General features: G+C 71.0%; 1 protein-coding gene across 8 annotated transcripts; it reads left to right on the top strand.

Annotated features, from left to right (window-relative positions):
* The first annotated feature begins 3,931 nt into the window (after positions 1 to 3,931).
* On the top strand, positions 3,932 to 26,845 carry COL16A1 (collagen type XVI alpha 1 chain). Of its 8 annotated transcripts, none has more exons than XM_075522609.1 (71): positions 3,932 to 4,163; positions 5,234 to 5,346; positions 7,431 to 7,493; positions 7,639 to 7,756; positions 9,534 to 9,657; positions 9,747 to 10,022; positions 10,114 to 10,194; positions 10,529 to 10,660; positions 11,127 to 11,180; positions 12,168 to 12,203; positions 12,665 to 12,691; positions 12,860 to 12,922; positions 13,104 to 13,145; positions 13,247 to 13,291; positions 13,515 to 13,550; positions 13,698 to 13,760; positions 13,900 to 13,944; positions 14,016 to 14,111; positions 14,280 to 14,318; positions 14,603 to 14,647; positions 14,913 to 14,948; positions 15,136 to 15,252; positions 15,358 to 15,393; positions 15,513 to 15,548; positions 15,637 to 15,741; positions 15,847 to 15,891; positions 16,022 to 16,057; positions 16,163 to 16,216; positions 16,398 to 16,514; positions 16,590 to 16,625; positions 16,759 to 16,866; positions 16,960 to 17,082; positions 17,159 to 17,212; positions 17,284 to 17,325; positions 17,425 to 17,460; positions 17,694 to 17,747; positions 17,816 to 17,884; positions 18,007 to 18,060; positions 18,206 to 18,232; positions 18,309 to 18,374; positions 18,456 to 18,509; positions 18,608 to 18,661; positions 18,756 to 18,809; positions 18,905 to 18,949; positions 19,045 to 19,161; positions 19,584 to 19,619; positions 19,883 to 19,963; positions 20,123 to 20,167; positions 20,539 to 20,583; positions 22,049 to 22,102; positions 22,210 to 22,263; positions 22,652 to 22,705; positions 22,837 to 22,881; positions 22,988 to 23,041; positions 23,133 to 23,168; positions 23,462 to 23,524; positions 23,659 to 23,730; positions 23,933 to 23,986; positions 24,073 to 24,117; positions 24,360 to 24,404; positions 24,515 to 24,568; positions 24,649 to 24,702; positions 24,839 to 24,889; positions 25,053 to 25,142; positions 25,274 to 25,309; positions 25,437 to 25,481; positions 25,588 to 25,776; positions 25,856 to 25,922; positions 26,010 to 26,186; positions 26,276 to 26,353; positions 26,455 to 26,845. In XM_075522609.1, the coding sequence occupies exons 2-71, from the start codon at positions 5,271 to 5,273 to the stop codon at positions 26,655 to 26,657; spliced, it is 4,863 nt and encodes a 1,620-aa protein (XP_075378724.1). In that variant the 5' UTR covers positions 3,932 to 4,163; positions 5,234 to 5,270; the 3' UTR covers positions 26,658 to 26,845. The 8 variants fall into 8 exon arrangements, with proteins under 8 accessions (XP_075378724.1, XP_075378725.1, XP_075378719.1 ...); XM_075522610.1 differs by lacking the exon at positions 3,932 to 4,163 and adding an exon at positions 4,223 to 4,385; XM_075522602.1 differs by lacking the exon at positions 3,932 to 4,163 and adding an exon at positions 4,948 to 5,123.
* The last annotated feature ends 498 nt before the right edge of the window (positions 26,846 to 27,343 follow it).

Raw genomic sequence — 27,343 nt, 5'->3', positions numbered from 1 at the left:
ATCCTGGGCCAGGGTGCTGCAGGAGAGGACCATGCATTTGGGGGTGCTGCATCTGGTGGGGGGGGTGCAAGGCAGAGCTGAGGGAGGGGGCAGACGCCTCCCACCCGGAGCCCCGGCTCAGCCTGGCAATGCCGCCGGTGCTGCGTGGCGATCCCCTCCCGGCTCCCACCGCTCTGCCCGCGCCCGGCAGTGCCAGCCAGCCCCGCGGTTTCCCACCGGCTCCCTCGGCCTCCCGGTGTCTCGCCAGAAGCTCGCTGGTTCCCACTGGCACGGGGCCCGCGGCGGAGCTGTGCTGCAGGGGGGGTGCCCATGGGCCCCCATGGGACAGGACCGGAGAAGCTGTTCCCAGCCCCACCGCAGCCATGCTGGGGCGCGGGGGCAGGATGCGGCCCCCGCAGTGCGGGGTCTTGCCTTGCCCCCCCCAGACTATCCCATTAAGGTTCAAGTGCTAATTGCATAACCCAGTTCATCCCAGCACCACCCAGTTCGGGTTTGGGGTGCGGGGAGAAGGGGGCTGGGGGCTGCAGCACAGTGATGGGAGCAGGGAGGGGGTGAATTCTTCCCCCCCCCCCAATTAGAGCCTCCTCAAACAAAGCAGAAAGGGGAGACGAGAGGGCCCGGGCCCGGCACAGCCGCTGCTTGCCCCCGGGTTTGCCAGCACTGGGCTGGTGCCAGCTCCAGTTGTGCAACAGATGCTGGAGCCACGGCACAGGGAGGGGACCGGTCCCGAGCTCGGGGGGCTTCGGCTGCCCAAGCCGGGGTGGGAACGGGGCTGCGGGAGAGGCTGCGGGTGGGTGGCAGTGCCGGGCACGGCGAGGGGCTGTGGGGGGGCTTGGCCGTGGCTCCCCAGCCCCACGAAGGCTGTGGGGTGGGAGGCTGGGGCAGTGTTTTGGGGGCGATGCTGTGGGTCAGGGGCACCGGCCCCTCCCTGCGGATGCTCGCCCGCTGCCTCGGCCTGGCTGCTAATTTTGCTAATAATAGCAGCCACGTCCTCTCGCTCCGGTTGCTGGGAGCCGCCACGCTGTGGGATCCCCCCCGCCCCGCGCTTCGGGGTTCCCGGGGCCGGCTCCAGCTCCCCTCCTCTCCCTTCCCAGCCGAACGCAGCCGCAAGAGGCAGCATCAGGGTTTCCTGGGGCATCTGTTGGCAATTAGCAGCTTTTATTACTCATGGAGACGCCATATGTGGTGAGGGAACAGAGCCCGGGCGAGAGGCGCGGGCTCGCGGCGTGCTCCGGCGAGGGGGGACGGGGGGCCAGCCCCCAATCCTGCGGTGTGCAGAGGGTGTGTGGGTCTGGGCAGCGACTGAGGGGCGCAGGGGGGTCCGAGCAGGTCGGAGAGCTCTGGAGCCATTTTCCATCTGTAGCTTCCATCTGAGCCAAGCCAAAAACGTTCGGTTTGGGGGGCGGAAATGATGGAGAAACCGCTCTGAGGCTGCGCAGCCCACGGCGGCGTGGGGGGACGGCGAGCTCCGCCGCTTGGCTCCCCGGCCGCTTCTCCCTTCATGTTTCAGCAAAGTATTTCCTCCAAAAGAGGCAAAACTGCTGTTTTAACGCTGCGGAAACAAACGGGCCCCGTCAAGCTGGAAAGAATCCCTGCAGGCTCTTTCCTTCCCAGTGAATGCTGGAATCGGGGGGTTCGTGCCTAAATCGGTGCAGAAATAAATGCTGAACCGCCGAAATCCTTGCCACAGGAATTCCCTCCCGCATGCTGCCCGGGCCAGCGTGCCGGCAGCTGCCTGTGAGCTGGCAGGGTCCGGCCGGCGTTACCCCCGCCCTCACCCCCGGCAGTGGGGGACCCTGGGGGGGCCGTGCCGGCAGCGCTGGGGCTGAGCTCGGCACGGGAGGCGGGGAGCCCTGCGGTAACCCAACCGCCGCGGCCGCCACATGACGCTCATGGTCGGAGGCAAATTGTCTCCAGCCCGAAAATTGCCGGGCTCTGCTCCGGCTCGTGTTTCTTGGCAGCCAGCGCGGCTGTTTCTTGGAAGCGCAACTTGCCTCCGCTTTTTCCGTGCTGGGTCGGTGGGCAGGGGCCTCAGGATCCTGCTTTCCATCCCCCAGCTCGGCGTCGCTCCAGAGGATGTCGGCACGGGCTGGAGACAAACTGCTCCCCACTTAGCAGAGTGCTGGGGGAGCAGGATCCGGCCTCCTCCCCCCAGAGACACCGATCCCGTGCACTGGCACAGCAAGGGGAAGCAGGAGCTGCATGGAGCGGTTTCCATGCCGTGGCCGTCCCCATGCTCCCGGGGCCGGCGAGGTCCCTTTGTGCCACTGGACTAGGGACAATCTACCCGTGGAAGCACCTTGGCAAACGAGGGAAACTGAGGCACGGGAAGAGCAGCAGGAGGGATAGGTGCAACCCCCCAAAGCGCTTCACAGCCGAATTTGAGGGGCCCGAGAGCTGCTGGCCGTGCTGGTGTTAGCAAGGGGTCTGGCTTGAGAGGAAGGGACGAGGCTGCCCTTCGTCCCTGCTCTGCTGCGGGGTGGGTTGTGGGGCCAGGCTGGGCTGTGGGGCTGGGTTGTGGGGCCGTGCCTCATGCGGGGTGCGAGGGCACCCCACCTCAACTCCCCGCACCCACAAGATGCACAAACCCCGCTCGTGCTCATGCACGGGGTTCATTGCTGCTGGGTGGCCACAAAGAAAGAACAGCTCGGGGTGAATAATTGTCCAATAACCAGGAATTATAAAAGTTTCGTTATATTTCGTACCCACTCGCTTTAATTACCCTTAATTACTACAGTAGGCAACTCGCAGGAGAATCGAGCGCTCTGTCACCGCATCTTGGGGGCTGTCGGCTGAATAAATGGCAGAGTCGAGCCGCTTTTCAAAAGCGGCGTCGCTTGGTTTGCCCGCGACAGCTTATTTACTGTGGGCTGAATAAATATCAGTTGTTAATTAGAGCGCGTTTATTGAGATGCATGCGTCCCTAACACACATTTGTAAAGCTTCAGTGTAAATAGATTCATCACAATTTGGGAGGAAAGCGGCTGAGGGGGGGCCTGGCGGTGCTGTGCCACGCTGGGCATCCCTCGGAGAGGGGATGCAGGGAGGGGGACTTGGGGACACACGTGGCTGCTTTGCATCCCCCAGACCCATACTTGCGTGGGTCAGCTGCTGCCCTGCGTGGGCCTGCTCCCTGCCTGCTCCCTGCCTGCTCCCTGCCTGTGGGGGCTCGGGGTGGCCTGGCTTGCGCGCGCAGGGGATGCTGGAGCGGAGTCAGGCAGCCAGGCCCGGGGGGGCAGCGGGGCAGCATTTGGGTCCGGCACGTCTCTGCGGCGCGGAGCCGGACGCCGTGCAGAGGTGGCGGGAGCCAGGACGGGTGCCGGATCCCTCCGGGGCTCAGCGGGGCTGGCAGGGCCCTGGCGCTGCTGGAGAGGCTGGTTCAGCTCTGGAAAGCCGGCAGCTCTGCTGCTGGGGACGAGGGGGGAGCCCGGCCAGGCGCGGGCAGCGGTGCCAGCGGGAGGGATGGCGGCAGAGACACCCCCCCCCCCCCCCCCCCAGGGCTCTGACCCGAGGCACCTTGTCCTGGGCCGGATTGTCCCCAAGCCACCAGGTACCGGGGACGGTACATCAGCCCCGTGGCACGGTGGGGTCTGGCTGCCCCGGTGCCGCGGGGTCTGCCCGGGGCTGTGGTCCGGTGCCTGGAGCATCCCTGGAGGGACACCGGTCGTGGCCAGCCACCGGTGACAGCACCTGGGTCCCCTCCGGTCCCTGGGGGGAGGAAGAGCTGCTCCACAGGGATGGCAGCCAGGGGATGGGGTTCACCCCCATCCCGGGGATTGGGGCGTCCCGCTCGCCCCCCCGCGGGGGGTCCCTCCTCCGGGCGGGGGCCCAGCCCCCGGGGGAGGGGGAAGGCGGGGTGGGGAGGGCGCTGCCGGAGGAGGCACCCGGGGGGGGGGAGGAGGAGGAGGAGGAAGAGGAGGAAGAGGAGGAGGAGGGCGGCGGCGGCTCGGGCCCCCCCGGGCTGGGGAGGCGGAGGGCGGGCAGCCGCCGGGGGACGGCTCGGGCCCCCCCGGAGGGAGGCGGGGAAGGCGGCGGGGGCGGCGCGGCGGAGCTCCCGGTGTCCCGCGGCGCTCCCACCGCCCCGGACCGGCCGGACCCGCGGCACCGCCCGCTCCCTTCCCGCCAGCCCCGGGCAGCCCCGGGCCCCGCCGAGCACCGCGCAGGTGAGCCCCGGGCCCGCCCTGCGGCCCCGCCGCTGCCGGCCCCGGCCCCGGTCCCGGGCGCGGGGAGCGGGGCAGAGCCCGGCCCCGCCGTCGGGCGGGCGCGGAGCGGAGCGGAGCGGGGGATTCCCCGGCATTAATCATAATTAATCACCGCCCCGGGGCGGGCGGGCCGGGGAGAGCGTCCCGGAGCCGCGGGGACCCGCCGGTGCGGAGGCTGCGGGGGTAGGAAAGGCGGGGTGCGGGCGGGGAGCAGCCGGGGGGGCATGGGGAGCGGGGGGGGGGTGCGTGGGTGGGTGCAGGGGGGAGCAGCGTGGGTGCACGGGGGCAGGGGGTGCGGGGCCAGGAGGCGGCAAAGGGGAGCCGGGAGGTGCGGGGGTCGTGCGGGAGGTGCGGGGCAGGGGAGCTGGGGTGCAGGCAGGGAAGAGCGGGGGGCTGCAGGAGAGATGAGTGCGGGCAGGGCAAAGGCGGGGCCGCTGGTCACAGGGGTCCCCGATGGCCGTGCGTGGGGACGAAGGCGCAGGGATGCGTGTCCCGCTCTTGCAGCGGCGAGCGGAGCCGAGCGTGTCCGGTCTGGGCTGTCACGACGCCCGGCTCCCGCTGCCTGCGGCCCTGCCTTGCCTCGTGGCAGGAAGCAGGCAGGAGGGAGGCCAGGTCGGGGTGACATGCAGGGCCTGGGCCACCCGGGCATCCACACGGGACCGGGAGATAAAACAGGAGGCAGCGAGACCTTCCCGGGGGGTCCTGCGCAGGCGGCACCCGGTTCTGCTCTGAGGCACCCCAGCCTCCACGTTTCCGGATGTTTCGAGTAAAACTGGGTGCTGGGGTTGGACAGAACTCGTGAATGCCGGGATGCTGGGGCTTGCGCCGTGTGCTTGGGCTGGGTGTAGAGCAGATGGGGGATCCAGCAGTGGATGGGGGCCACACTGACCCCCAAAACCTGCCCAAGCCGTGGCCGAACAGGTCAGCATCGGCTCTGTGCTGGTGGCTTTACTGGCAGTGTCCCAGCGCGGGCAAGCTCGCCCGCCCACCGTGTGCCTGTCCCACTGCTGCCCGATCTCTCTCCCTTGCAGGCAGCCACGTTGGCCCCGAGCCGCTGCCGCAGGCACCATGAGGGGTCTCTGGGCCCTCGCGCTCGTGGGGCTCATCAGTGCCTGCGAGGGGAAGGAGCTGCCGCCGGCAGAAGGTAAGGGGCACTGGGAGCGAGGGCTGGGGGTCCGCACAGGAGCGGCCGCCTCCTCGCCTGTCCCTGGGGAGAGGAGGGAGAGGACGGCTGGTCAGATCCAGGGATCGCGGGGCAGAGGTGGCCAGGGGACACAGTGAGCCGTGCTGGGTCCCCACGTGCCAGGACCACACGCAGGGACACGCTGGCAGCCGGAGCGGCGGCTGCAGGCATTGGCTCCCTGCTGAGCACTGGCTGCCCCGGCTTTGGGGCTTTGCTCAGCATCCGTGCAGGCAGGGGGCCAGGGAGAGCCGAGTGAGCCCTGCCGCGGGGAGCCAGCCTGGGGACACCCCGCCATCGCCCCCGCAGCGGCCGAGTGCCGGGAACGCCCCGCGGCCCAGGCCACGCTCACGCTGGCCGTGCTCTGGCCGTGGGGTGCTTGTTGCCAGCTGGCGGCGAAGGCAGCGCTGTCCGGCAGCACGGGCGGGAGCCGGGTCCGGGCGGGAGCGAGCGGGAGCTGCTCTATAGGTGAGCCAGGACCGCGCGGGGCAGCGGCGAGGATGCACAGAGATCCTGAGGGGGTTTTGGCCTCCGGCTGCGAGGTGGGAAGATGTTTGGCCGTGGTGTACACCAACGGTGGAGGGCTCGGGGATGTCCCCATGCAGCTGGGGACAGGGGGACGATGACTGAGCCCATGGGGGTCCCCGCCGAGGCCTCCCTGGTTGTGGGGCCGGTGTGCTTGGGTCCTGGTGTGGGGCTGGCTGCAGCTCACGGTGAGCTCGAGGCGGATGGCGGGGAGGAGCTGCTGGCAGCGAAGCCACGGTTGCATCAGTCTTTGCGGGGGTGGAGCGGTGGCTCGTCCTGGCGGGGCCCGGGGGCTGCCCGGCTTTGCCCGTGGCGAGGGACTCCACGGCCGGCACCGGCACCCACTGTCCCATGCAGCATGGCCGCCTGGCTCCGGGCCCTTCGTTAGGGAAACGAGGGTTGGGGAGATGAGGATTTCCCTTAGGGACAGCGCTGGGGCCGGGAGAGGCTTCCGAGCGGATTGCGCCCGGGGTGATTTATGCCTCGCTTTCCGCCCCCTGACCCGCTGCGGATGATCTCACTGCTGGCAGGAGGGAGCTCTGCCCCTGGCCACGACACGTGCCTGCGGGGCCGGCTCCAGAACCGCGGCCCCCGCTGCTGCCGCCATGCCAGGGGTCCCGAGGGCGAGGGGCACCTCCCTGCGCTGCCGCTGGCTCTGTGCGAGCCTGCGGGAGAAGCACCGTGGTGGTGCCCGGCTCTCGGGTGGAGGCGGAGGTGGGCGACGGGGCCGTGGGGGCCAGAGCCACCCCCCAGGAACGGCCGAGGGCTGGGGAAGAGGCGGGTGAATCGTCAAGGGCCGTCCCTGCTCCAGGGCTGGTGCGTGCTTGGAGGCAAAACAAATTCCTCCTTCAGTACCCCCTGGTTTCTTCCTCCGTCTCGTGCCTCCCAACATCTGGTAGCATCCAGTGGAGGTGGACTGATGCTGCTAAAGCAATAATATATCAGCGCAGTTGCAAACAGCACCAGCATCCCCGTGATCACGACCGACACGGCATTTCCTGCGGCTCAGCCTCTTGCCGTCCCTGGCCCGGCTCTCGCGCCTGTCCCTTGGGGCCACCAGGTCTGAAGATATCACCAGGATGGGACAGGAAGGCCAGTGGGCAGCTCTGGGTGCCATCTCCCTGCCTTGGGTGTCCGTGACACCCATCCGAGCCTCCTGATGACAATTCTAGCCACGGGGCTGTTTTGAGGCAAAACATGCGGCAACTGGGAAAATCATTTCACCTGGTGAACTTGCTGCGGGAGGCGGCCGGGGCCAGCTCTGAGCTCACCCTCCGTCCCTTCCAAGCCTGCTGCTTCGCTGCTGGTGGGCTGTTTGCAAGGAGCCGGTGCTGCCGTGGGAGCCGTATTTGCTGGATCCGTGCTGCTCTGTGGCTGCCAGCAGCCTCGGCATGCCGGGGGGCCAGGGCGAGCTCCCGGCAGCACCCCGAGACCTGCTGGGGCTTGGGGGGCTCCGCACGGTCCGACCCTGCTTGTACAGCCCCCCCGGGGACACCGTGGTGATGTGCTGGCTTGTCTTGCAGGGGAGCCGTGCCCGCAGCTCTGGGACGAGGATCTGGTCGGGGACAAGTATAAGAACATAACGGGTAAGGAAAGCCCTTCTCGCCCTGCAGACAGGGGCCCCGCGCAGCCCCGACTCCCCGGGGATGGGCTCTGCGCCCTGCCTGGAGAGCGTCAGCCCTCGGCACCCGTGCCAGGGCCAGGTGGCACCCGCTCCGCTCTGTCCCGCAGGTTTTAACCTGATTAAAAGGTTCGACCTGCTGAAGATCTCCTCCATCAAGAAAGTCCGCAACCCGAGGGGGCCGGTGGTGCTGCGGCTGGGCGCCGTGCCGCTGGTCCAGCCCACGCAGTGAGTGCGGGCGCTTCGCGGGGTGGCCCTTGGCGGCCAGGGCACCGGCGGGCACACCATGCCCACGTGTTTTAAGGATGGGGCCCGGGCGAAGCTCGTTAGGCTTTGTCTTTAACTCACACTGGCACCCGGGGGGACGCAGAGGTGCCGGTGGTGCAGCCGCGGGGCTGCCCGAGCCACCTTCCTCCTAGAAAGTAAATCACGGGCGGCAGCGGCTCGGCTGGGTCGTGGCCAGCCCTTACGCAACCGCGGCTCTGTGACTGCTCTGTGTCTGCTCTCGTCAGCTTGGCAGGCGCTCACCAGGGTCTAGACAAGCTCGAAACACCGCACAGCTCGGAGCAGGCGCTGCTGGGTTTGCTGGGGCCACAGGGGTTTGCTGGGGGAGGCAGGCGGAGAGCGGCCCTCAGCCCCACCGCCTCCGGCCCGTCCTGCCCGGCTGTGCCCAAGGGGCCGGGGCTGGCAGGGGTGCTGGCAAGGATGCTGCAGCGTGGCAAGGTGGGAGCAGGTCCGCCTTCTCGGGAGCCGTTCCTGGAGGAAGCTGCTGCGGTTTGCACGCCTGCCGCCTCCAGCCCGACTGTCCCCACATCGCCCCGGGGCTGGCACGCGGCTGTGCTGGGCATGGGGCTCTTCCGAGGGCGAAGGAGACGCGGCCTTGGCTCCTGACCTGGGCAGCCAAGTCCTTAGATGGCTTTGAGATGGGAGATGCTCCAGCCTGGTGTTGCTCTTGGCCGGGTGCCTGCGGCAGCCCAGAGCCAGCCCTGGGGAGCGCTCGGCACGGGGGTGGCCCCGGCAGCCAGGTTGAGAGCTCTGGGTGGGCACCCATGGGTGCCCCTCTGCGTGGCCCTGTTCCTCGGTGCCCCACAAGGACAGCCCCGTGCCCCGCAGAGAGCGGAGGGGGCTGCCGGGTCCGGCTTGCTTGCCGTGCCTTGGTCCCGCTCCAGAGCGGTGGTTTGGAAAATTGCTGGCATGGTGGAGCCGAGGCCGGGAGCTGAGTGGAGCCCGAAGCAAATATTTCCAGCGGTTGAGCGGGCTGCGGGCGAGCTGGGCACGGTCCCACCGGGGAATGGGTGCCCTGCTCCCTGCCGTGCGAGGGGGGACCAGGCACCGCGGCTGCCCGCTGCCCACCGCCTGCGTGGGAGCATCCGTCCCACCGAGCCTGTGGGGCCAGGGACACGTTTCCCGGCTGCCTGAGGGCAAAATTCAATACCATGGTGATAAGTGCACGGCCCTGGGTGCTGCGGCCGCCCCAGGAGGGCCGTGTTTGGGGGTGCGCGGTGGAGATGGTGGCTGTGCCGTGGGGCGGGGATGGGGACAGCGGTTGGGGGTGCCTGGAGCAGGCTGGGCTTGGTCCCCTCCACCGCGTGGGTGTCCAGCCGGTGCGAGGGATGCGGGCTTGCGCTCTGGGGGGACGGTCCGAGCTCCCCATGCCGTGCCAGGACCGGAGGAACCGTCTCTGCTGTCTGCCTCGTGTTCAGCTTCTGTTGCATAAGCCCTGGCATCGCCGGCAGCCACAGCCTGCGCGTCCGGCTGAGACACAAACAGCTCCGGGTCCAGGCGCTGCCGTGTGGGGCCGGGACGGGATCCGCCCCGACGGCATCCACGGTGCCACCGATGGGGACAGACCCTGGCGGGACCCACGGGGGCTGTTGGGGTGATGCTTCCAGCGGGTGCCATGTGGGTGGGGGTCTTGGGGCCGGTGCTGCTGCCGGCCTCGGTGCAAATGCCGGCATCGGAGCTCGGTGCGGGGTCTGGCCGTCCCTGACGCCCGTCCCCGCAGGCAGGTGTTTCCCCACGGGCTGCCTCCCGCTTTCACCCTCGTCCTCACCTTGCTGCTGAAGAAGAACAGCACCGGGGAGCACTGGTACCTCTTCCAGGTCACCGACCGGCAGGGCTACCCCCAGGTATAGCCCTGGGGCGGCGGGGACGTGCCAGCAGCAAGGGGACAGCCGGAAGCCGTCCCCGAGCGCTGCGTTATCCCCTCTCTGCCCAGCTCTCCCTGGCCGTGCACGGCCCCGAGAAGAGCCTGGAGTTTCAGGCCAGGGCGCCGGGGGCCACGTTCGTCAGCGCCGTCTTCGCGGGGAAGGCTGTGGCGTCCCTCTTCGACGGGCGGTGGCACAAGGTGGCGGTGGCCGTGCAGAGCCGTGCCATCTCCGTCCACCTCGACTGCACCTCCATCTCCTCCAAGCCGCTGGGACCCCGACGGGCACTGGCCCCGGAGGGCAACGCCTTCCTGGGGCTGGATGCCGTGCGCGGCACCCCGGTCCGGGTGAGTCCCTGGGGGGATGCGGGCACGCTCTGCCTGCGGTGCAGGATCCGTCCCTGCTTGCCCCTGACCTGCCGCCCCTTTCCCGCTGCAGTTTGACATCCAGCAAGCCCAGATCTACTGCGACGCCGAGCTGGCCAGGCAGGAGGGGTGCTGTGAGATCTCGGCCAGCGGGGTGAGTCCCCCCGAGCCCCCACCCCGGGCCCGGCTCGGCCCTGGCGATGCCCTGCATGGTCAGGGTTTTCCCCAGAGGGGAAACTGAGGCACGGTGAGGGCAGGTCTCCTAGCCAGAGCTCCCCTGTGGGTCACCTCCTGCTCGTGGTGGCTGGGGACGCAGGGCAGCTCTCCACCAGCCCTGGGACATCACTTGATGCCTGTCCCCGTGGCCAGCGCAGGGCGCGGTGCAGGACACATCCCTCTCCCGAATCGCACGGGGTGCTCGGGCAGGGCCGGGGCTCCCGGCTCTCACCCCGGCAGCCCCCCCATGACCCCCCCCTCTCTCCTGGCAGTGCCTTGTGGAAGCGCCCAAGACCCGTCGGCAAGCAGAGCTGATGCAGAGCAGCAACCTCATCGAGATCTCGCCGCAGCCCGAGGGCCGGGTGTACACCCGCTGCTTCTGCCTGGAGGAGCCGCTGGGCGCGGTGAGCCGCCGCATCCCTCCGGCAGCCTGGCACAGGTCCCCGTCCCGGCGCGGGATGCTCCCAGCCCCACGGGGTGGGCCAGCGCTCGGCTGCCGTGCCGGGTGCCTGGTGCTGCCGAGGCGACAGCCGCGTTGATCCGGCGCCTGGAAAAGCCCTGTCTCACATTTTCCACCGCGCTAGGCTCGGTGCGAGGGGAGGGAGGGAGCTGACGGCAGCCAAACTCCAGGGAGCAAAGGAGGGGAGGGCTCCTGCAGCCCCGCTGCCGGTCTGCGCTGGCTGAGCCGCCGGCTCAGGGCTCAGCCCGCGGCAGGTCGCACCCATGGGTGCCCCAGGCAGGACAACCCCGGGGTGCCTGGGGAGGTAGCATCTGGGGGTGCACAGGCAGCATAATCCAGGGCGCGTGGGGAGGTATCGCCCAGGGGTGCACGGGCAGGTAGCACCCATGGGTGCTCTGCTCTCTCCACAGGAGCCGGCGAGGACCTCGGGGAGGACTGGCCTGAAGGGAGATCACGGGGAGAAGGTGAGGGGAGGTGGGAGAGGGTGTCCTAGCCCGGCTGCGCCCGTCCCGGCACGCCTGGCTCCGCTTCCCTTCCTCCCCCCGGTGCCGGTGCTGTGCCGGGGCCCATCCGCGCCCCAGGCTGGGTCTGTCCTTGCTCCGTTCGGGAACTTTCTGCTGCTGTCAGAGCTGCAGGAACGCCTGCAGAAGCGGCTGCTCTGCTCCCCCGAGCAGGAATTGAGGCCCCACTTACTCTCCGCCACTGCTGGAGCGATCCCAGCCGTAGCCAAGGGCCTCTTTGTTCCCTCCGAGCGTCTCCGGAGCGCTGCCGGAGCTGGGAAGCGTCTCCAGCGTGCTCCATGCCCCATCCTTGCGTGGCTTCATCCCCCCGGAGCTGCATCCCCGCCGTGGGATCCTGCTGGGGATCCCCAGGGCGCAAACCGGGTTCCACAGCACGGGCTGGGGGGCGATGGGGGCCGTGGGGGCTAAGAGCCTGCCCAGCTTTTGTTTTCACCCTCCGCTCCGTGTCGCTTCCCCACAGGGTGACAGGGTCCCCCGGGCAGCCTGGGGACACCCACCGAGGGGGTGGGGTGTGGGGCTGGCCCTGGCTGGGGGACGGGAGCCCGGGGGGCTGCACTCAGCCCTGCCAGCACCAGCATGGGGGTGGGCAGCCCCATCCTGCCTGGCCCCGGTCCCGCGGGAGCACGCCGGAGTGGCTGGTTTGGCCCGGCGGAGCTGCGGTCGAGCCACAAAGCCGCCGGGAGAGCCGGGTGCCAGGCCAGCCACTCCTCGCCTCCCCATGGCGGGGGAAACGCTCTCCTGGCTTTTTCTTTCTCTGCCCTGGGCATCTCCCCGTGCCCACGGGCACCCCGGGGCTGGTGGGGAGAGATGCTGCTGGGGGAGCCCCGGCGGGTTTGGGGGGCCCAGGGGAGCAGGGCAGTGGCCGCGGGGTTGTGGGTGCCGTGGGCGGTGCGCGGAGCCGGTGCAAGCCTCCGTCCCCGTTTCTTCCAGTGCCCGCCCTGCTCGCCGCAGACGGCTTCGGCGAACGTGAGTGTGCTGCCGGGCAGCACCGGGCTGTGCTGGCGGGAGGAGATGGGGACCCTGACCCGTATGCCAGGGCTGGGCTGTGAGCTGGGGCCAGCAAAAGCCACCGGGGTGCTGGCCCGGGGGGTGTCACCTACCGCTCTGCCATCGCTGCCAGCCCGCTGTGACCCACGGCTCCTCCTGGCCCCGGGGCCTGGCAACATCTGGCTGTGGGGAAGGTCTCTGATCCCTTCCAGATGTGGCCCCGTTCCTATGGCTGGAGGCGTTGGGCTGATGGGGGGGGGAGGCGGCGGATGTTTGGGACCCCGTGCGCCCCACGGGGCTCCTGGGATGGCACTTGGGGACAGGGTGATGGGAGAACGGGGACCGCAGCGGGGATGGGGCTCTCTCCTGCTGCCGTTTGGAGGCAGCGTGCCCTTGCGGGGCTCCGGGCACTGCGGGACATCTCTCTCCTCTCTCCCTAGGTCACGCTCGGTCCCCTGGGTCCAAAGGTAGGTTTGTCACCCCCCAGGACACGCAGAGCCCAGCTCCGGCAGGGACGTGGCCACGCAGGCCCTTGGCTGTGCCCGGAGCATCCCTGCCGGGGAGCCGTGGGGACGCCCGTAGACGTGGGGACGCCCGTTCCCCGTCTCGTCACCTGCACCTTCCCTCTCTTGCAGGGCGGGAAGGGCGAGCGTGGGCTGCCCGGCACCGCTGGCAGCAAGGGGGAGAAAGGCGACCGTGTGAGTGTCCCCAGCCGTGTCCCGGACGGGGACCCCCTCGCCCTGGGGGTGCTCCCTGCGGGGGTCCCTGGCACAGGGGGGTCCCGCTGCCCCGGGGAGCGCTCCGGCCCCCCATGGCCCCCCATCCTCGGCCACGGCTGGTTCAGGCAGAGCCCCTGAGCCGCCTCCCCTCCTCCCGCAGGGTGCTGACTGCGTGCGCACCCACCCCGGTGGCCCTGTGCAGGTGAGACCTCCCCCCCCATGTACCCCCCGCCTTCCACGTACCCCCCACCCCGGCTCTGCCGCCCCCCCCTCACCCCACTCCCTCCTCCTCCTCCTCCCCAGTGTGCCGAGGGGCCGCGGGGCGAGAAGGGGCAGCACGGAGAGGTGGTAAGTGATGCTCGGCGGGTGGGGCCACAGCGTGGGGACCCGGCGGTGCTCCCCCCCCCCCACATCTTGTGCGTACCCCGGGCTGGGGCGCGGGGACCCGTCCCCGAGGAGACGGCTCAGTGGGTGGTGGTGGGATGAAAGGAGCGGTGGTGCGAGTGGGAGGGGGGAAGCCCTGCGTGAGCCCACCCGTGGGCACCCACTTTGCCCTGCTGTTCCCGTGCAGGGGCTCCCCGGGGCAGCCGGCGCTGACGGGCAGAAGGTAAGTCCAGCTTGCCCGCGGGTCCCGGCATCGCAGCAGGGACAACCGCCCCACGGGTCCCAGGATGCTGGCAGAGGTGCCGGGACCTGACGGTGCCAACCTGGGCAGCACGGGAGATGACACGGGTGACGTCCATCTGTCCCGCAGGGTCAGAAGGGTGAGAAGGGCGACGGGGGACTGCAGGGCAAGCCGGGGCGCCCGGGGCGCGATGTGAGTAGTGCCGGGTGGTAGCTGGGCATCCCCTGGGGCACCCCCCGGACAGCGGGGTCCAGCCGCTGGACCAGCCCGCCCCGTGCCGTGCACGGTGCTGCACGTGCGGAGCCTTCACACCCCGCTCCCCTCCCGGCAGGGCCGGCCCGGAGAGATTTGCGTGGTGGGCCCCAAGGGCCAGAAGGTAGGTGGGGGCTCAGAGGGTGGGGGCACCTGGCAGCAGCGCCGGCACTGACACCCCCCTTTGCCTTCCAGGGTGACCCTGGCCTCGTGGGACCCGAGGGGCTGGCCGGCGAGCCGGGGCCCCCGGGGAAGCCAGGCTCTCCGGGGATCGGCTTTCCAGGGAAGCCGGTAAGGACCCCCGTGCCGTGGGGTGGCACCCGGGCAGGGTCCCTGGCTCGGCACGCGGTGGCTGCGGGTGGGCATCACCACAGGAGGGGGCGAGGTGCCCCCCCCCGGTGCTCCGTGGTGGGGCTGGCTGGCTCGGGCAGGGCTCACGCCATCCTCTCTCCCTTTCAGGGCGACCCTGGTGGCCCCCCGGGTCCGAAGGGGGAAAAGGTGAGTGGGGGGGAAAGGGGTCCCGGCCACCCCCCGTCCTGCCCGAGGGCAGCTCGGCGCGGCAGGCGGTGGGTCGTGCCGGGGATCCCCGGCTGGAGCCGGATCTGCTGCAGCTGAGCCAGCACTGGCTCGTGGTGCCGCTGGCTGGGCAAGCCCCAGCTGGGTGGCCCAGGGCTCCTCTTGGTGGGGCAGGAAGCCCCCCTGGGGGGAGAAGGGTGCTGGGGGTGCCAAGGGCCGTGGCTTTCTCCCTTGCTGGGCTCAGGCTCTCCCGTCTCTGGCTCCAGGGCAGCTCGGGAGCTCCTGGACCCGGAGGATCGCCTGGGACGCCCGTGAGTACTGCGAGCCCGGAGCCAAAACCCGGGGTCAGGGACGGGTTTCTTGGCTCGGGACGGGGGCTGCTTGGCCAGAGCAGCAGTGGGATCCAAGCCCAGGCGTGGAGAGGGGTTTGGGAGAGCCGGCGGCCGCGTTTGGGGCTGGGACCATCCCGTGCCATGGCTGGTGGCAGGGGTTGGGGGGTGCTGGGTGGCATTGCCAGGGCAAACCTTGGTCTCGGGGCTCCCTGAAGCAGCTTTGTCCCCTGCCTTCCTCCCGCAGGGACCCCCCGGCGTCCTGGGGCCGAAAGGAGACAAGGTAGGCGCGGTGGCAGGGTGGCCTGGCAGGGGGCTGTGCCATGCCTCGCTGTGCCATGGCCACGGGCACGGCAGCCCCTGCCAGCACGGGTCCACCACGGTGCCCATCCCCTGGGCTCGGGGCTGCCTGGGGGACCTTGGGGGCCAGGCAGCAGCTCAGGGCTGCATCTCACCGTCCCCGCGGGCAGGGCGAGCCGTGCGAGGTCTGTCCCACTGTCTCCGAGGGGATGCTCGGTGCCACCGGGCTGCCCGGCAAGCCGGGACCCAGGGGAGCGCCCGGAGCACCCGGCAAGGACGGGGTCTCGGTGAGTCTGAGCCTGGGGGTTTGCGGGCAGATTGGGGGGGGGGATGGCAGAGCAGGGTCTTGTCTCAGCATCCCTAACGCTCCCTCTTTGTTTCCCCCTCCCCAGGACAGACCCGGCCCCATGGGACCCAAAGGGGACAGGGTAGGTGACGTGGGGCTGAGGCGTGGGCTGGTTCGTCCCCAGCCGGAGCAGGGGGACACCGAGCAACCGTCCAGCCCGCGCTGGCAGCGCCTGGCCCAGCTCCTCTGTTTCTTCCCCAGGGAGATCCCGGCATCCACGGGATAAAAGGGGAGAAGGTGGGTGTCCATTCCTCCATCCTACCCGCCCGCTCGGTGGGCAGCCCCCACGGCCCCCCCGAGCCCTGCCCTCTCCCTGCCCTCGCAGGGGGACTCCTGCCTGTCCTGCGATGCCCGCGTCCTCGCCGCGCTGCTGCGGGGTCCCGCCGAGGGGCTCGAGGGTGAGCCGGCACCGCTGCAGCCGGGGCTGCCGGTGAGTACGCGGGGCTGAGCCCTCCTCTCCCGTGCCGGAGCGGCACCCCGGCTGCCCCGGGGCTGCGTGGGTGCTGGGTGTGTGACCCCATGGGGTGCTCGGCAGGGCGAAGCGGAGCTCCCCGGGCTGGCCGGCATCAAGGGCGAGAAGGTGAGTGACCCCAATGCCCACCCCCCTTTCTGCACCCCCCCAAAGGAGCAGTTAACGGCTGCGTTGCCCCACGGGGTCGGGGCAGCCTCGGTGTCCTTCAGGGCCTGATCCTGACCCTGATGTCTTGTAGGGGGATGGCGGCCAGGAGGGACCCACGGGCAGACCGGTGAGTGGGGGTGCAGGGCCTCAGGGTGGGTGCTGGAAGGCCAGGGGTGCAGGAGCTGGGGGCTGGGGGCTGTACTCTCACCTCTGCCGTGGCTCCTCGGTGCAGGGGCTCCCGGGAGACAAAGGCGATCCAGGAGTGCGGGGGCTCAAAGGAGAGAAGGTGAGCCCTGCGACGGGGACTGCCCGGGACCCTGCTCCCTGAAGCCTCCCCAGCTGAGACCCGTGCAACTCATTGCGTGGGACAGCCCTGAGATGGGGAGAGCAGCAGGGGCTGCGGGCCCCGGCCCCTTCAGCGCTCTGGCCCCCGAAGCCACGCTCCGACCGGGATGTCCCCTCCGCAGGGCGAGCCGTGCGGGCAGTGCTCTCCCACGCCACAGGCCCTCGAAGGGGCAGCCACGGTGCTGGCCGTGCCTGGACCGCCGGGGGAGAGGGGCCAGGGCGGCCCCCCGGGCAAAGCGGTGAGTGCCCCCCCGCGTTTGCGGGTGCCCGTTTTGGGGGATGCGGCGGCCTGACCCGTTCCTCTGTTTCCCCAGGGCAGACCTGGTGACGCTGGCCAGAAGGGACAGAAGGTGAGGGGCTGGGGAGGGGGCTCCAGCGAGGCTGGGGGTGGCAGAGGGGGCTGCGAGACCCCCGGGCTGTGGGTCTGGGGGGGTGCTGTGTGCCCCCCTGTCCCATGCCAGCCTTGTCCCCTCTCTTTGCCAGGGGGACGCAGGCAGCCCCGGGGACCCAGGCACCCCGGGCACGGCCGGTCTCCCGGGGCTGTCGGGTGAGCCCGGAATCAGGGGTCCGGCTGGCCCCAAAGGCGAGAAGGTGAGACCCCCACGCTCGGATGGGGACCCGCATCCCGTCACCCCCGTGTCACCCGCCGCCTCCATCCCTCACCCATCCCGACCTCCTCTGCAGGGAGACGCCTGCGAGCCCAGTCCCGCTCCGCGTGGGGACTTCTCGGATGTGGCCAGCGTCCCGGGAAAACCCGGGGCCAAAGGCGACCAGGGCCCCCCGGGCATCGGCCAGCCGGGCAGACCTGTGAGTGCCCCCTCCCCGCAGTGCCGTGGGTGCCCAGGGGCATGGTGCCCTCGGGCCTGACCCTGGTGTGTTTTAGGGGAAGCCGGGACTGCCGGGGGTTCAGGGTCCTGCCGGGCTGAAGGGGCTGCAGGTGAGTGGGGCCGCGGGGGGCTGGCTGCGGGGGGGGCTTCGGGGCCGCTCACTGTCCCTCTGCCTCCCTAGGGCGAGCCGGGACCGCGGGGGATCGGCCAGCCAGGACCGCAGGTGGGTGTGCGGGACGCCCGTGCCGTGCCGTGCCGTGCCGTGCCGTGCCGTGCCGTGCCGGGCAGCTCTGCCGGCTCTCACGCACTCTGTTTTTCCCAGGGAGAGCCCGGGAGCACCGGACCCCCCGGGACACCCGTAAGTAGCGTTTCGGGCTGCCCAGCCCTGGGAGATGGGGCAGCCGCCAGCCCCCCGATTCCTGCGAGCGGGGGGATTGCACCCCTGCAGCACCAGCCCCCCGGTGCAGGCGGTGGCAGCGGGGTCCCCGGCCAGACCACCCTGGGGACGGCGCCGTCACCGCGGCTCGCTGGGTGGGCAGGGGGGGCTGGCTGGGGCTGCTGGGGGGAGCTAACGCCCTCTCCTGCCCCCAGGGCCCCCCCGGACCCCAGGGACCCCCGGGGATGGCAGCAGAGAAAGGTGCCAAGGTAAGGGAGCATCCCCCAGCCCTCCCTCCCCACCCTGCCGCCCCACTCCTGCTGTCCTTCCTCTGCAGGGATCTCCGGGGCCCAAAGGTGCTGTGGGACCCCCTGGGCCACCGGGAACCAGTGTCACAGGGCCACCGGTAAGTCCTGCCCTCCAGGACGGGCATCGCCGTCCTCCCCTGGCCCCTCGACACCGGCTAAAAACCACCGCGCCGCGGTCTGAGCCCGGAGCCGAGCTTCCTCACCCTCCTCTTCCTCGCAGGGCCCTGAAGGGCAGCGGGGGCTCCCCGGGGTGCCCGGGTCCGGCGGGCAGCCGGTACGTATGGAGGGCGGTGGAGGGGCCGTGCCTGCGAGCGCGGCGCTGAGCCCCTGTGCCCCAGCGCTCGCCCGGCCGTGGGTGGGGGGCAAGCGGGTGCCGGGGGCCACCTGCTAACGCACGTCTCCGGCTTTGCTCCTCGCAGGGGGAGAAGGGTGCCCAGGGCGAGAAGGTGAGTCGGGGTCGGGGTCGAGCCGTACCCCCTGCCACCCCACCGCCCTCCCTGCCCTCACCTCCTCTCTCTGCAGGGAGACCCCGGGGAGTGCGCCTGTCTGCCCGGCTCCCGCCAGGACCCCAGCTACGCCGGGATGCCGGTAAGCACCACGGGCACCCATACGCACCCCCCGGCTCCGCTTCGCCCCCGCTGAACGCTCTTCCCCTTCTCTCGGCCCCAGGGAGCCCCAGGACTGTGGACCGGGATGTCCTGGCAGCCGCAGCCGGGCCCGCAGGTGGGTGCTGCCCCCGCTGTGCTGCGCCCGCCGGCCCCCCCCCCCCCGCCGCTACCTCACCCCCTGCCTCTCTCCGTTTGTGTTTTGGGGTCTCGCAGGGTCCCCCCGGAGCTCCCGGCCCCCCCGGCCCCCCCGGTGCCCCAGGCCGCCAGGTGAGCGATGGGAGAGGCAATGGGTGAGCGGGGACTGATCCTGCCTAGCTTTTAGCGCGGGGTTTCGATATTCGAGCTCTTTCCTCGGCTTTAGGGGATGCCAGGACACAACGGTTTACCGGGACTGCCTGGACCGGCCGGAGACCTGGTAGGTAGCGGCTGCGCCCGCGGCAGCTCCCCTTGCCACCCATCCTGCTCCCCCCGGCGCGGGGACCGTCCCCTTCCCTCCTGCACCTCTTCCAGGGGCCGCTGGCCGTCATGGCCGAGAGGAACATCAAGGTGCTGAAGGTGAGAGCACGGGGATGGGGCACCTTCCCACCGTGGGTTGTGCCCGGGGGACCCCGAGACCCTCGGGGTGCCCCTGACTCCCCGCCTCCTCCTAGACCCTCTGCGGGGACTGCGTCCAGCTGCAGGCAGCCTTCGAAGCACCCAGCGGCATCAAGGGGGAGAAGGAGGACGGGGGCATGCCGGGAGCCCCCGGCAGCGAGGGCTGCGCCCGCGTGAGTATTTGCTCCCCTCTGGCTGGGAATCCCAGCGCCCAAAAGACCCCTGGTCCTGGTGGGTCTTGGGATGAAGTGCAGAGATGCTCCCAAGCCCCCGGGCATCGCCTCGCGCGGCAGTCGTGCAAAGCAGCGGGCGCTTGCGGGGCTGGGCACGCTCGGGCACGCTCTGGGCACGCTGTGGGCACGCCGGTCCTGCCCGGTGTGCAGGCGGGCTCCCACGCACGGCTCCCACCTGCCTGGATGGGGTCCCTGGGGAGGGCGACGGGCTTGTCCTGTGCAGGGGCCGGCGCAGGCTGGAGCAGCGGGTGCTGAGCGCCTGAGGGGTGCGGGATGCGGGGCTCCGAGCCCCGCTGTGCCCCGCAGCTCCTCCAGCGCATCCCTGCAGGGGATCCCCAGGTGACTCCTGGGTTTTCTTCCAGTGCTTTGCCCAGTTTCCGAGAGCGGAGGAGGCTCGGGTGAGTGAACCGTGCCGCCCGGCACCCTCTCCCTGCCCCGGGGGCTGAGCTGCTACCCCGGTCTGGCCCCCCAGTCCCCAGGGTGTTGCGGGGAAGGTCCCCGCTGGGACAGGACCCGGCACCGTACCTCCACTGCGGGAGCAGCTCACGCTTTGGGGAGCGGAGATTGCTTCGGGGGGCACTCGGTGGGGCTTGGCAGGGCTTGGCCGCGGGCAGCGGGCAAGAGCTGGCCCCGGTTCCTGACGCGTCCCCGCTCCCCGCAGGGTGACAGCCCTGACCTGGACTGCGCGGGTGACCCTGGGCTGCCCGGTGCCCCGGGCATCCCCGGCGAGAGAGGCGAGCAGGTGGGTGCCCTCCCCGGCCGCGGTGCTGTCCCGCTCCTCCGGCCCCCCCCCTGCCATCCCAGCCCTTCCCTGCGGCCACGGGGACCGTGACTGGTCCCTCAGTGCCCCTCGGAGCTGGAGCGGGGCCGGGTCACGCCCGACACACCCGTCTCTCCCCAGGGCTCACCAGGACTGCGGGGACCCCCGGGGCCACCCGGGCCCATCGTAAGTACTCCTGCCCGGGGCGGGGGGCTGCCAGGCTGCGTGGGCATCGTGTTATGGTCCTGGGGGGCTTGGAGCCCCCCCGCTGCAAGTTGCCAAGGGGGCCCGGCGCCCTGCCCCGAGGCCACGGTGATGGGCAGAGGGCTGGGGCCACGGCGAGGCGGAGGTGCGGCACGGCACGGCACGGCTGTCCCCCAGCGAGTCCGGAGACGGAGGCGAAGGCGCTGCCAGCCCGGAGACGGAGCAGGAGCCCGGCTTGGTGGGAGGCCGAGGCCGAGCCGGCCCGTGCCCAGCCGCTCTGCGGTGCCCCGAGGGCTCAGCCCAGGCTCCCGTGTGCCGTTTCCAGGCTGTGACCTCCCTGTTTCTCCCCTCAGGGCCCCCCAGGCTTTCCTGGAACGCCTGGCACACCCGGACTGCCCGTAAGGACCCAGCACGGCTCTGCTCTGTGCCCTCTGTCGCTGCCGCTTGGTTTGGCTGTGTCCCCCGTCCCTGTCCCCCCTGGGAGCAGCCGCAGCCCAGCTGCCCCCCGTCCCCTTCCACCCCATCTCCATCCTCCCATTTCCACCTCCTCCATCCCCATCCGGGGGGGTCTCGGCGGACCCGGGGTCTGCAGGCTTGGGAACGCTCTTCCTAAGCTCAGGGACTGGCGCGGGCACTTGCCGGCCCCGCTGCAGCTGCCCCCAGCGCTGCCCCATGTCGGGGCCCTTCGCCACGGCGGGACCCGGGTGTGCCTGGGATGGCCGCAGCCCCCGGGCTGGCCTGGCTCGCCTGCCCGGCTGTGCTCGGTGTGCCGGGGACCTGCTGCCCCGACTCGGTGCCCGCGGCTCGTCGCGGCTGCCGTGGGGCGTGCTGGGTGCACCGGATGGCACCCGGCTGCCGCCGCTTCCCCGGCTGCCCCTGGGGACTCCCCTCGTGGGCGCTGGGAGGATCCCCCCGTGCAGCCGGTGCTGCCTGGGCTCATCCTCCTCCTCCCCTGGTCCCCAGTTCCTCTGGGGTCAGCCAGCCTCCGCCACCATCTCCATCTTGATCTTCATCTCCACCTTCATCTTCATCCTCATCTTCATCTTCATCCTCCTGCTCCCACCCGTGCTCCCTCCCAGCACGAGGCGGCGGCGGGGCTGCACCGGCGGCTCTCGGAGGATCCTGCCCTCCCTCACCCGCGCCGGCCGTGTGCTGCTCCTGTCCCCTCGTCCGCTAACGTCACCGTAACACCACGGTCTGTGTGGGTCTCTGTGGGTCTGTGTGGGTCGTCGCTCTGCGGTGTGCCAGCGTGTCCTGTCCAGCCTCCACCGCCTCAGCACCACGTCACCCCACTAACCCGCCCCAGCGGTCCCGTGACACGGAGCCCGGGGGCTCCCGGCTGTCACCCGAGTCACCTGTGCCTGGCACACCCTGGGAGGACGGGGAGGCAGCGGGTGGCACCCGGCTGGAGCCGTGGCCCGAAGCGTGTCCTGGGCAGTGGCCGGGGTGCTGGGAGCTGGGCACCCTGCGCAGCCCCCCCCCCCCCAGGGCTGAGCTTTCCACGGCCCCGTGGCACCAGGGCTGCCCGTGGGTCCTACCCGCGGGCCACGGCGTGGGGGACACGGGCAGCAGTGACCTGTGTCTGGCTGTGGGTGTACCTGGCTGTGCTTGGGCGTTGAGCCCGGTGCCCCCGGCTGGTGCCGTGGGTGGAGGGAGCCCAGCCGGCTGCCGAGCAGGTCCTCCCCGGTGCCCGGAGGTGCCGGGCAGGCTGGGGCCGGCACGGGCTGGCGGAGATCACGGACCCCATGGGCCGTGCCCGGGTCCTCGGCCCCCGTGCTGTGCGTGGCTGTGCTGCCAGGTGGGCACAGCCCCGGGCAGGAGCCGCAGGAGACCCCCTGCAGCTCCTCTCTTCTCCCTCCGAAGGGTCTCCAGGGGGAACGCGGCCCCGCTGGGCTTGCCGGAGCCAAAGGGGAGCCGGTGAGTGGCGTGGGTCGAGGGGACGGGGGACACACTAGTGCCCCGTGGGCTTTGGGCACCTGGCTGGGGCATCGCAGGTGGCTCAGCATCCTCCTCCTCCTGCACAGGGCCCTCCAGGGCAGCCCGGCTACCCCGGTGCGACGGGTCCCCCCGGCCTTCCCGTGAGTATTGTGGGGAGCCAGGCAGTGTCTGCCAGCCCCCAGCCACCTCGCGCGTCCCCAGGTCCCTCCCTGGTGCTCGCTGGGACCCCCCAATGCTGCCGGGGCAGGCAGTCAGGGGACCCCAGCGGCACCAAGTGCCATGTCCCTGCAAGGCTCATCCCTGTCCCACACGTTCCCGGTGCCCTATCCACTGCCCATCTGTTCACTCCATCCGTGCCCCATCCACCTGTGCCCCGTGCACGCCCCGTCTGTGCCCCATCTTTCCCCATCCATCCCCGTGCCCCATCTGTCCCCCCCACCTCCCGTCCATGCCCCATGTCCCATCCATGCCCCATGTCCCAGCTTGTCCCCTGTCCTGCACGGGGCCTTCATTTCCTTCCTTCCCCAGGGCATCAAAGGCGAGCGAGGCTACGTGGGTCCCCCCGGGGAGAAGGGGGAACTGGTGAGTCCCTCGGGGCCATGCTGCCAGGGGCAGAGGGGCTGGGGGCTCTGCCAGGTGCCCCCCTCGCCACGGGCACCAGGGCTGAGGTCCTTCCAGCCACGTCCACCTGACCCCCTTCCTCCCTTTCCCAGGGACCCCCAGGTTTGGACGGCCTCCCCGGTCCCACGGGACCAGCGGTAGGTGCTCACCCTGATCGGCTCCTGGGGGGCTTGGGGAGGGTGGCTGCGGGGTCTGCGGGTGCAGCAAGGTGCTCCCCACCCACCTCCCCCCCTCTCTCCCCAGGGGCCGAGGGGCGAGCGCGGGCTCCCGGGCAGCGCTGGCGAGAAGGGCGACCAGGTGAGCATCCCCGAGGGGTCCGCGGGGACGGGGATCCCCGTCAGGCAGGATGCGGCCGTTGGGGTCCAGCTCGGCTCTCGTCTCTCCGCAGGGTTTCCAGGGCCAGCCCGGCTTCCCGGGGCCACCGGTGAGTACGTCCCGCCGGGGCTGCGGGGAGCGATGCTCCGGCACAGTGGGGTGTCCCCAGGAGATGATGGTCAGCCCTGGCTGTGTGTCCCCGTGTCCTCATGGGGCTGGGGAGCCAGCCCGGGGCGTGCAGAGGGGTTTCTCCCAGACAGGCACAGGCATGTCCCGCGGGACAGGGAGAGCAGCCCCAGGGCAAACCCGTTAAAATTAATTTGGAGACGGCGGGGGCTGTGCGGGGCTGGGCTCTCCCGCCACGATGCACCCCCCCTCACTCAACACCCCTCTTCTCTTTAGGGGCCCCCCGGCTTCCCGGGGAAGGTCGGTCCGGCCGGGCCACCGGGGCCCACAGCTGAGAAGGTGAGTGCCGTGGGTGAGTGCCACCGGGACGTGGCTACGTGGTGGCACCGCTCATCCCCTGGGCTGGTGGCCGCGTTTGGCACCGAAGGGTGCCCAGCCCAGGCTGCTCCCGTGAGCTTCTGTGGCTCTTGCAGGGCAGCGAGGGCATGCGTGGACCCACGGGGATGCCAGGGCCCCCCGGACCTCCCGGGCCCCCGGGCATCCAGGTAAGACCCCCCCCATGCCATCCCTGGGGGCGGAGGGGACGGGACGGCCGGTATCACGGTGCTCCTGGGGAGCGCTGCTGGCTGGACCCGCTCCCCGGGGACCTGTTCCCATGGCCCGGGGTGCCCAGAGCAGGTCCCTCGGGGACCCCCCAGAGCCCCTGGGTGCAAACCACCCTCTGACACCCCCTCCTTCTCCCCGCAGGGCCCCCCTGGCTTAGAAGGACTGGATGGCAAGGATGGCAAGCCAGGGCTGCGGGTGAGGCTCCGGGGCTCCCGGGGCGGGGGGGCAGCCACCCTGCAAACCCCCCAGGACACCCCTAACCCCTCTCTTTTTCTCCCCAGGGTGACCCCGGCCCCCCTGGGCCACCAGGGATGATGGGTCCTCCGGTGAGTGACAGCCTTCCTTGTCACCCCTCCCCGGTGCTCGGTGCCTGGCATGTCCCTACAGCCAGGACCGGGTGTCCCCTGAGCTAGGACTGTCCCACCGTGTGCTCCCAGGGACGCTGAGCCCGAGGGGGTGGTCGGGGTCACTGCAAGTCGGGGTCCCCGGCAGAGACCGGGGTCCGGGTTGCCTGCCTCCGTCTGCCTGTGGGAGGCAGGACCCCCACCCAGCTCTTTTCTTCCTCCAGGGCTTCAAGGGGAAGACGGGGCACCCAGGTCTCCCGGGACCAAAGGTGAGCGATGATGGCACTGGGGGACACGGTGGTGACAGCCCCGGGGACCTTAGTCCGGGGCCAGGGTCTCCACGCACTGCGCTGCCCACGGTGTCCCTTCCTGCTTTTAGGGTGACTGCGGCAAACCCGGCCCCCCGGGGAGCACGGGCCGGCCGGGAGCAGAGGTGAGCAAGGGGGTGGGTGGGCACGGGAGCCCAGAGCTGGATGGGTGCCGTGCCGCCCCTCATCACGCTGCCTTCCTCAGGGTGACCCCGGACCCATGGGACCCCAAGGCCGGCAGGGACCCCCAGGGCTCATCGTAAGTGGGACCTGTCCCCCACGGTGCACTGGGACGGTGCCCGTGGCGGGGAGCACGGCACGGCTTCCCACCAGTGCAGGGAGCAGGGGCATCGCCATGGCCCCCCACAGCTGACACCCCTCTCTCTGCCCCCCAGGGCCCCCCTGGCACCCCGGGGCAGCCGGGTCCCGCTGGCCTCGCCGGAGTGGTGAGTACCGCTTGGGGCCGGACCCTGCCCCGTCACAGCCCCAGCTGCGGGATGCGGGGGCCGGGACGGGGCCGGGTGGGTGCCTCGGAGGGTGGGTTTGGGGGTCGCCGTCCCCATCCTGCGCTGACTCTGACGCTCTGGGCTCCCTCCTGCCTCCCCGCAGGGGCTGAAGGGTGAGCGGGGCTCTGTGGGGGAGCGAGGTCTGCCAGGGATGCCAGGAGAGCCGGGACCCCCAGGCCACCCGGGACCACCGGTGAGTCCAGTGGGGTGCGTGGGGCGGGGCGGGGGGGGGGAGTGTGAACCCCTGCACCCCGGAGCGATGGGCACCTTGAGACCGGTACCGCACCAGTCACCCTCTCACGCTGCCCCGCTTTGATTTCGCAGGGGGAGCAGGGACCAGATGGACCCATCGGTAAAGAGGTACGAGCGGGGGCTCTGCAGCTCTCCTCCCCGGCTGGACTGCGGCATCCTCTGGCCTGGCCATGGTGTCCCCAGGGTGCCTGCACCAGGGACATCCCTGCCACCCCGCTCCTCTGTGTCTTCCCAGGGCCCCCCTGGAAAACCTGGCATCGCCGGACCGGCTGGCCAGAAGGTGAGAGGAGAGCCCGGCCATGCCGCCACGGCCATCCCGGTGCCCCGCAGCCCCGTGTGGGGCCGGGGGTGCCGGGGCTGAGCCCTGCCTCTCCGCGTCTCCGCAGGGCGAAGCTGGATCCCCCGGCGAGAGAGGCTACCCCGGGGAGAAGGGCAGAGCCGGCATGCCCGGGGGGCCGGGGAAGAGTGGCTCCATGGGCCTCGTGGGACCACGGGGGCCCGCAGGAGAGAGGGGCCCCCCCGGCTCGCCGGGACCTGCGGGCAGCCCCGGGCTGCCGGGACCCCCGGGGATGATGGTAAGGAGGGGCGGCGGGGGCGCGGGACCCCGTCCCCCCACGGGGCTCGGTGGTGATGGCCCCATGCGTGTCCCCCCAGGGAGACGTGGTGAATTACGACGAGATCAAGAGGTTCATCCAGCAGGAGCTGAGCAAGATGTTTGACGGTAATGGGGCGGCAGGGGCGAGGGCCAGTTGCACCCCGGCATCGCCTTGTCCCTGCCAGCGCTGAGCGCGGCCACCTCTCCCCGCAGAGCGCATGGCATACTACACCTCCCGGATGCACTTCCCGGTGGAGATGGTGGCATCCCCAGGGAGACCCGGTCCCCCAGGGAAGGACGGGCTCCCCGGCCGGCCGGGACCCCCCGGCTCCCCAGGGATGCCGGGGCAGATCGGCAGAGAGGGGCGGCAGGGCGTGCCAGGCATGCGGGGTAGGTGCTGCTCCCCGGGGCATTCCCGGTGTCCCTGAGCGCCGTGGTTGTGCCGCGGTCTCACCCCTCTCCATCCACCTCTCCTCCAGGTGAGCCGGGCGCCAAAGGAGAGAAAGGGGAGAAAGGTGTGGGGGTGATGGGGGACAGCGGCCCCCCGGGACCCCCAGGTGAGCCCCCTCCCTCCGCATGGCCACCAGCCCCACGCTGGGGCTCGCTGCCAGCCCTGCACCCTGCCACCTCCCTCTCTCTCTCTCTCCATCTCTTCCAGGTCCCCAAGGGCCACCAGGCTACGGGAAGATGGGCCCCCCGGGCCCCGTGGGACAGCAGGGCATCCCCGGCATCCCCGGCCCCCCGGGTGCCACGGGGCAGCCGGGCAAGACGGGGCACTGCAGCCCGGCGGAGTGCCTGGGGGCCGTGCCCCTGGAGCAGCCCCTCTTCCAGCCCAAAAACGTCAAGGGTCCCTTCGGCTGAGGGGGGTCAAGGGGTCCCCTCGGCCCCCGCGCCCCCCGCCTTTGCTGTTAATATTGTTTCCCTGCTGTGCCGGGGGCTGTGCCTGTCCCGCGGGGGGGACGGGGGACGGGGGGCGAGTGTTGTACAGCTCCATCGCGATCGTGAGGGCAGGTGGATCCTGCCCGGCCAAATACAGCCGTACTGGTGTCCCCACGCCTCCCCCGTCCTTGATCGGCCGCCTTGTCCCCATCCCTGTCCCCATGCCTGTCCCCGAGGGACGCTGCCCTGCCCAGTCCTGCAGCCCCAGCCCAGCACACGGGCTGGGGGCACGGTGCCCCTGAGCCCCCTCCTGCCCTGCGGCCCTGGGCCTGATGGGGGGGGGATCCTGGAGAGATCCCAGCCCTGATCCCAGGGGATCCCAGCCCTGCCTCTGGGGGATCCCAGCTCTGCTCTTGGGCTGACCCCGGCCCTGCCTCTGGGGGGATCCCGGACCAGCTCCCGGTCCTGCTCACAGAGGGGTCCCGGGCCCGCTCCCAGGGGGATCCCCGCCCTGATCTTGGGGGGATGCCAGCCCCAACTCCCAGGCTGGCCCTGGCCCTGCTCCTGGCGGATCCCAGCCCTGCTCCTGGGCTGATGCCGGACCAGCCCCCGGGGCGATCCCCACTCTGCTCCCGGGAGGGGACCCGCGGGGGGCGGTGGGCCCCACC

Source organism: Mycteria americana, chromosome 21 (genome assembly GCF_035582795.1).
Source record: "Mycteria americana isolate JAX WOST 10 ecotype Jacksonville Zoo and Gardens chromosome 21, USCA_MyAme_1.0, whole genome shotgun sequence".
NCBI lineage: Eukaryota > Metazoa > Chordata > Aves > Ciconiiformes > Ciconiidae > Mycteria > Mycteria americana.
Note: the sequence above shows the minus strand (reverse complement) of the source record. Positions and strands in the feature narration are given on the sequence as shown.

What these genes read in the sequence shown, in the direction of transcription:
- COL16A1 (XM_075522602.1), top strand. Translation starts at nt 5,005, where the DNA reads ATGCCGGGATGCTGGGGCTTGCGCCGTGTGCTTGGGCTGGGTGTAGAG. An exon ending in GGAGCTGCCGCCGGCAGAAG is followed by an intron (nt 5,347 to 7,430) that starts GTAAGGGGCACT and finishes CTTGTCTTGCAG; the next exon opens with GGGAGCCGTGCCCGCAGCTC. An exon ending in CCGGGCTGAAGGGGCTGCAG is followed by an intron (nt 17,213 to 17,283) that starts GTGAGTGGGGCC and finishes CTGCCTCCCTAG; the next exon opens with GGCGAGCCGGGACCGCGGGG.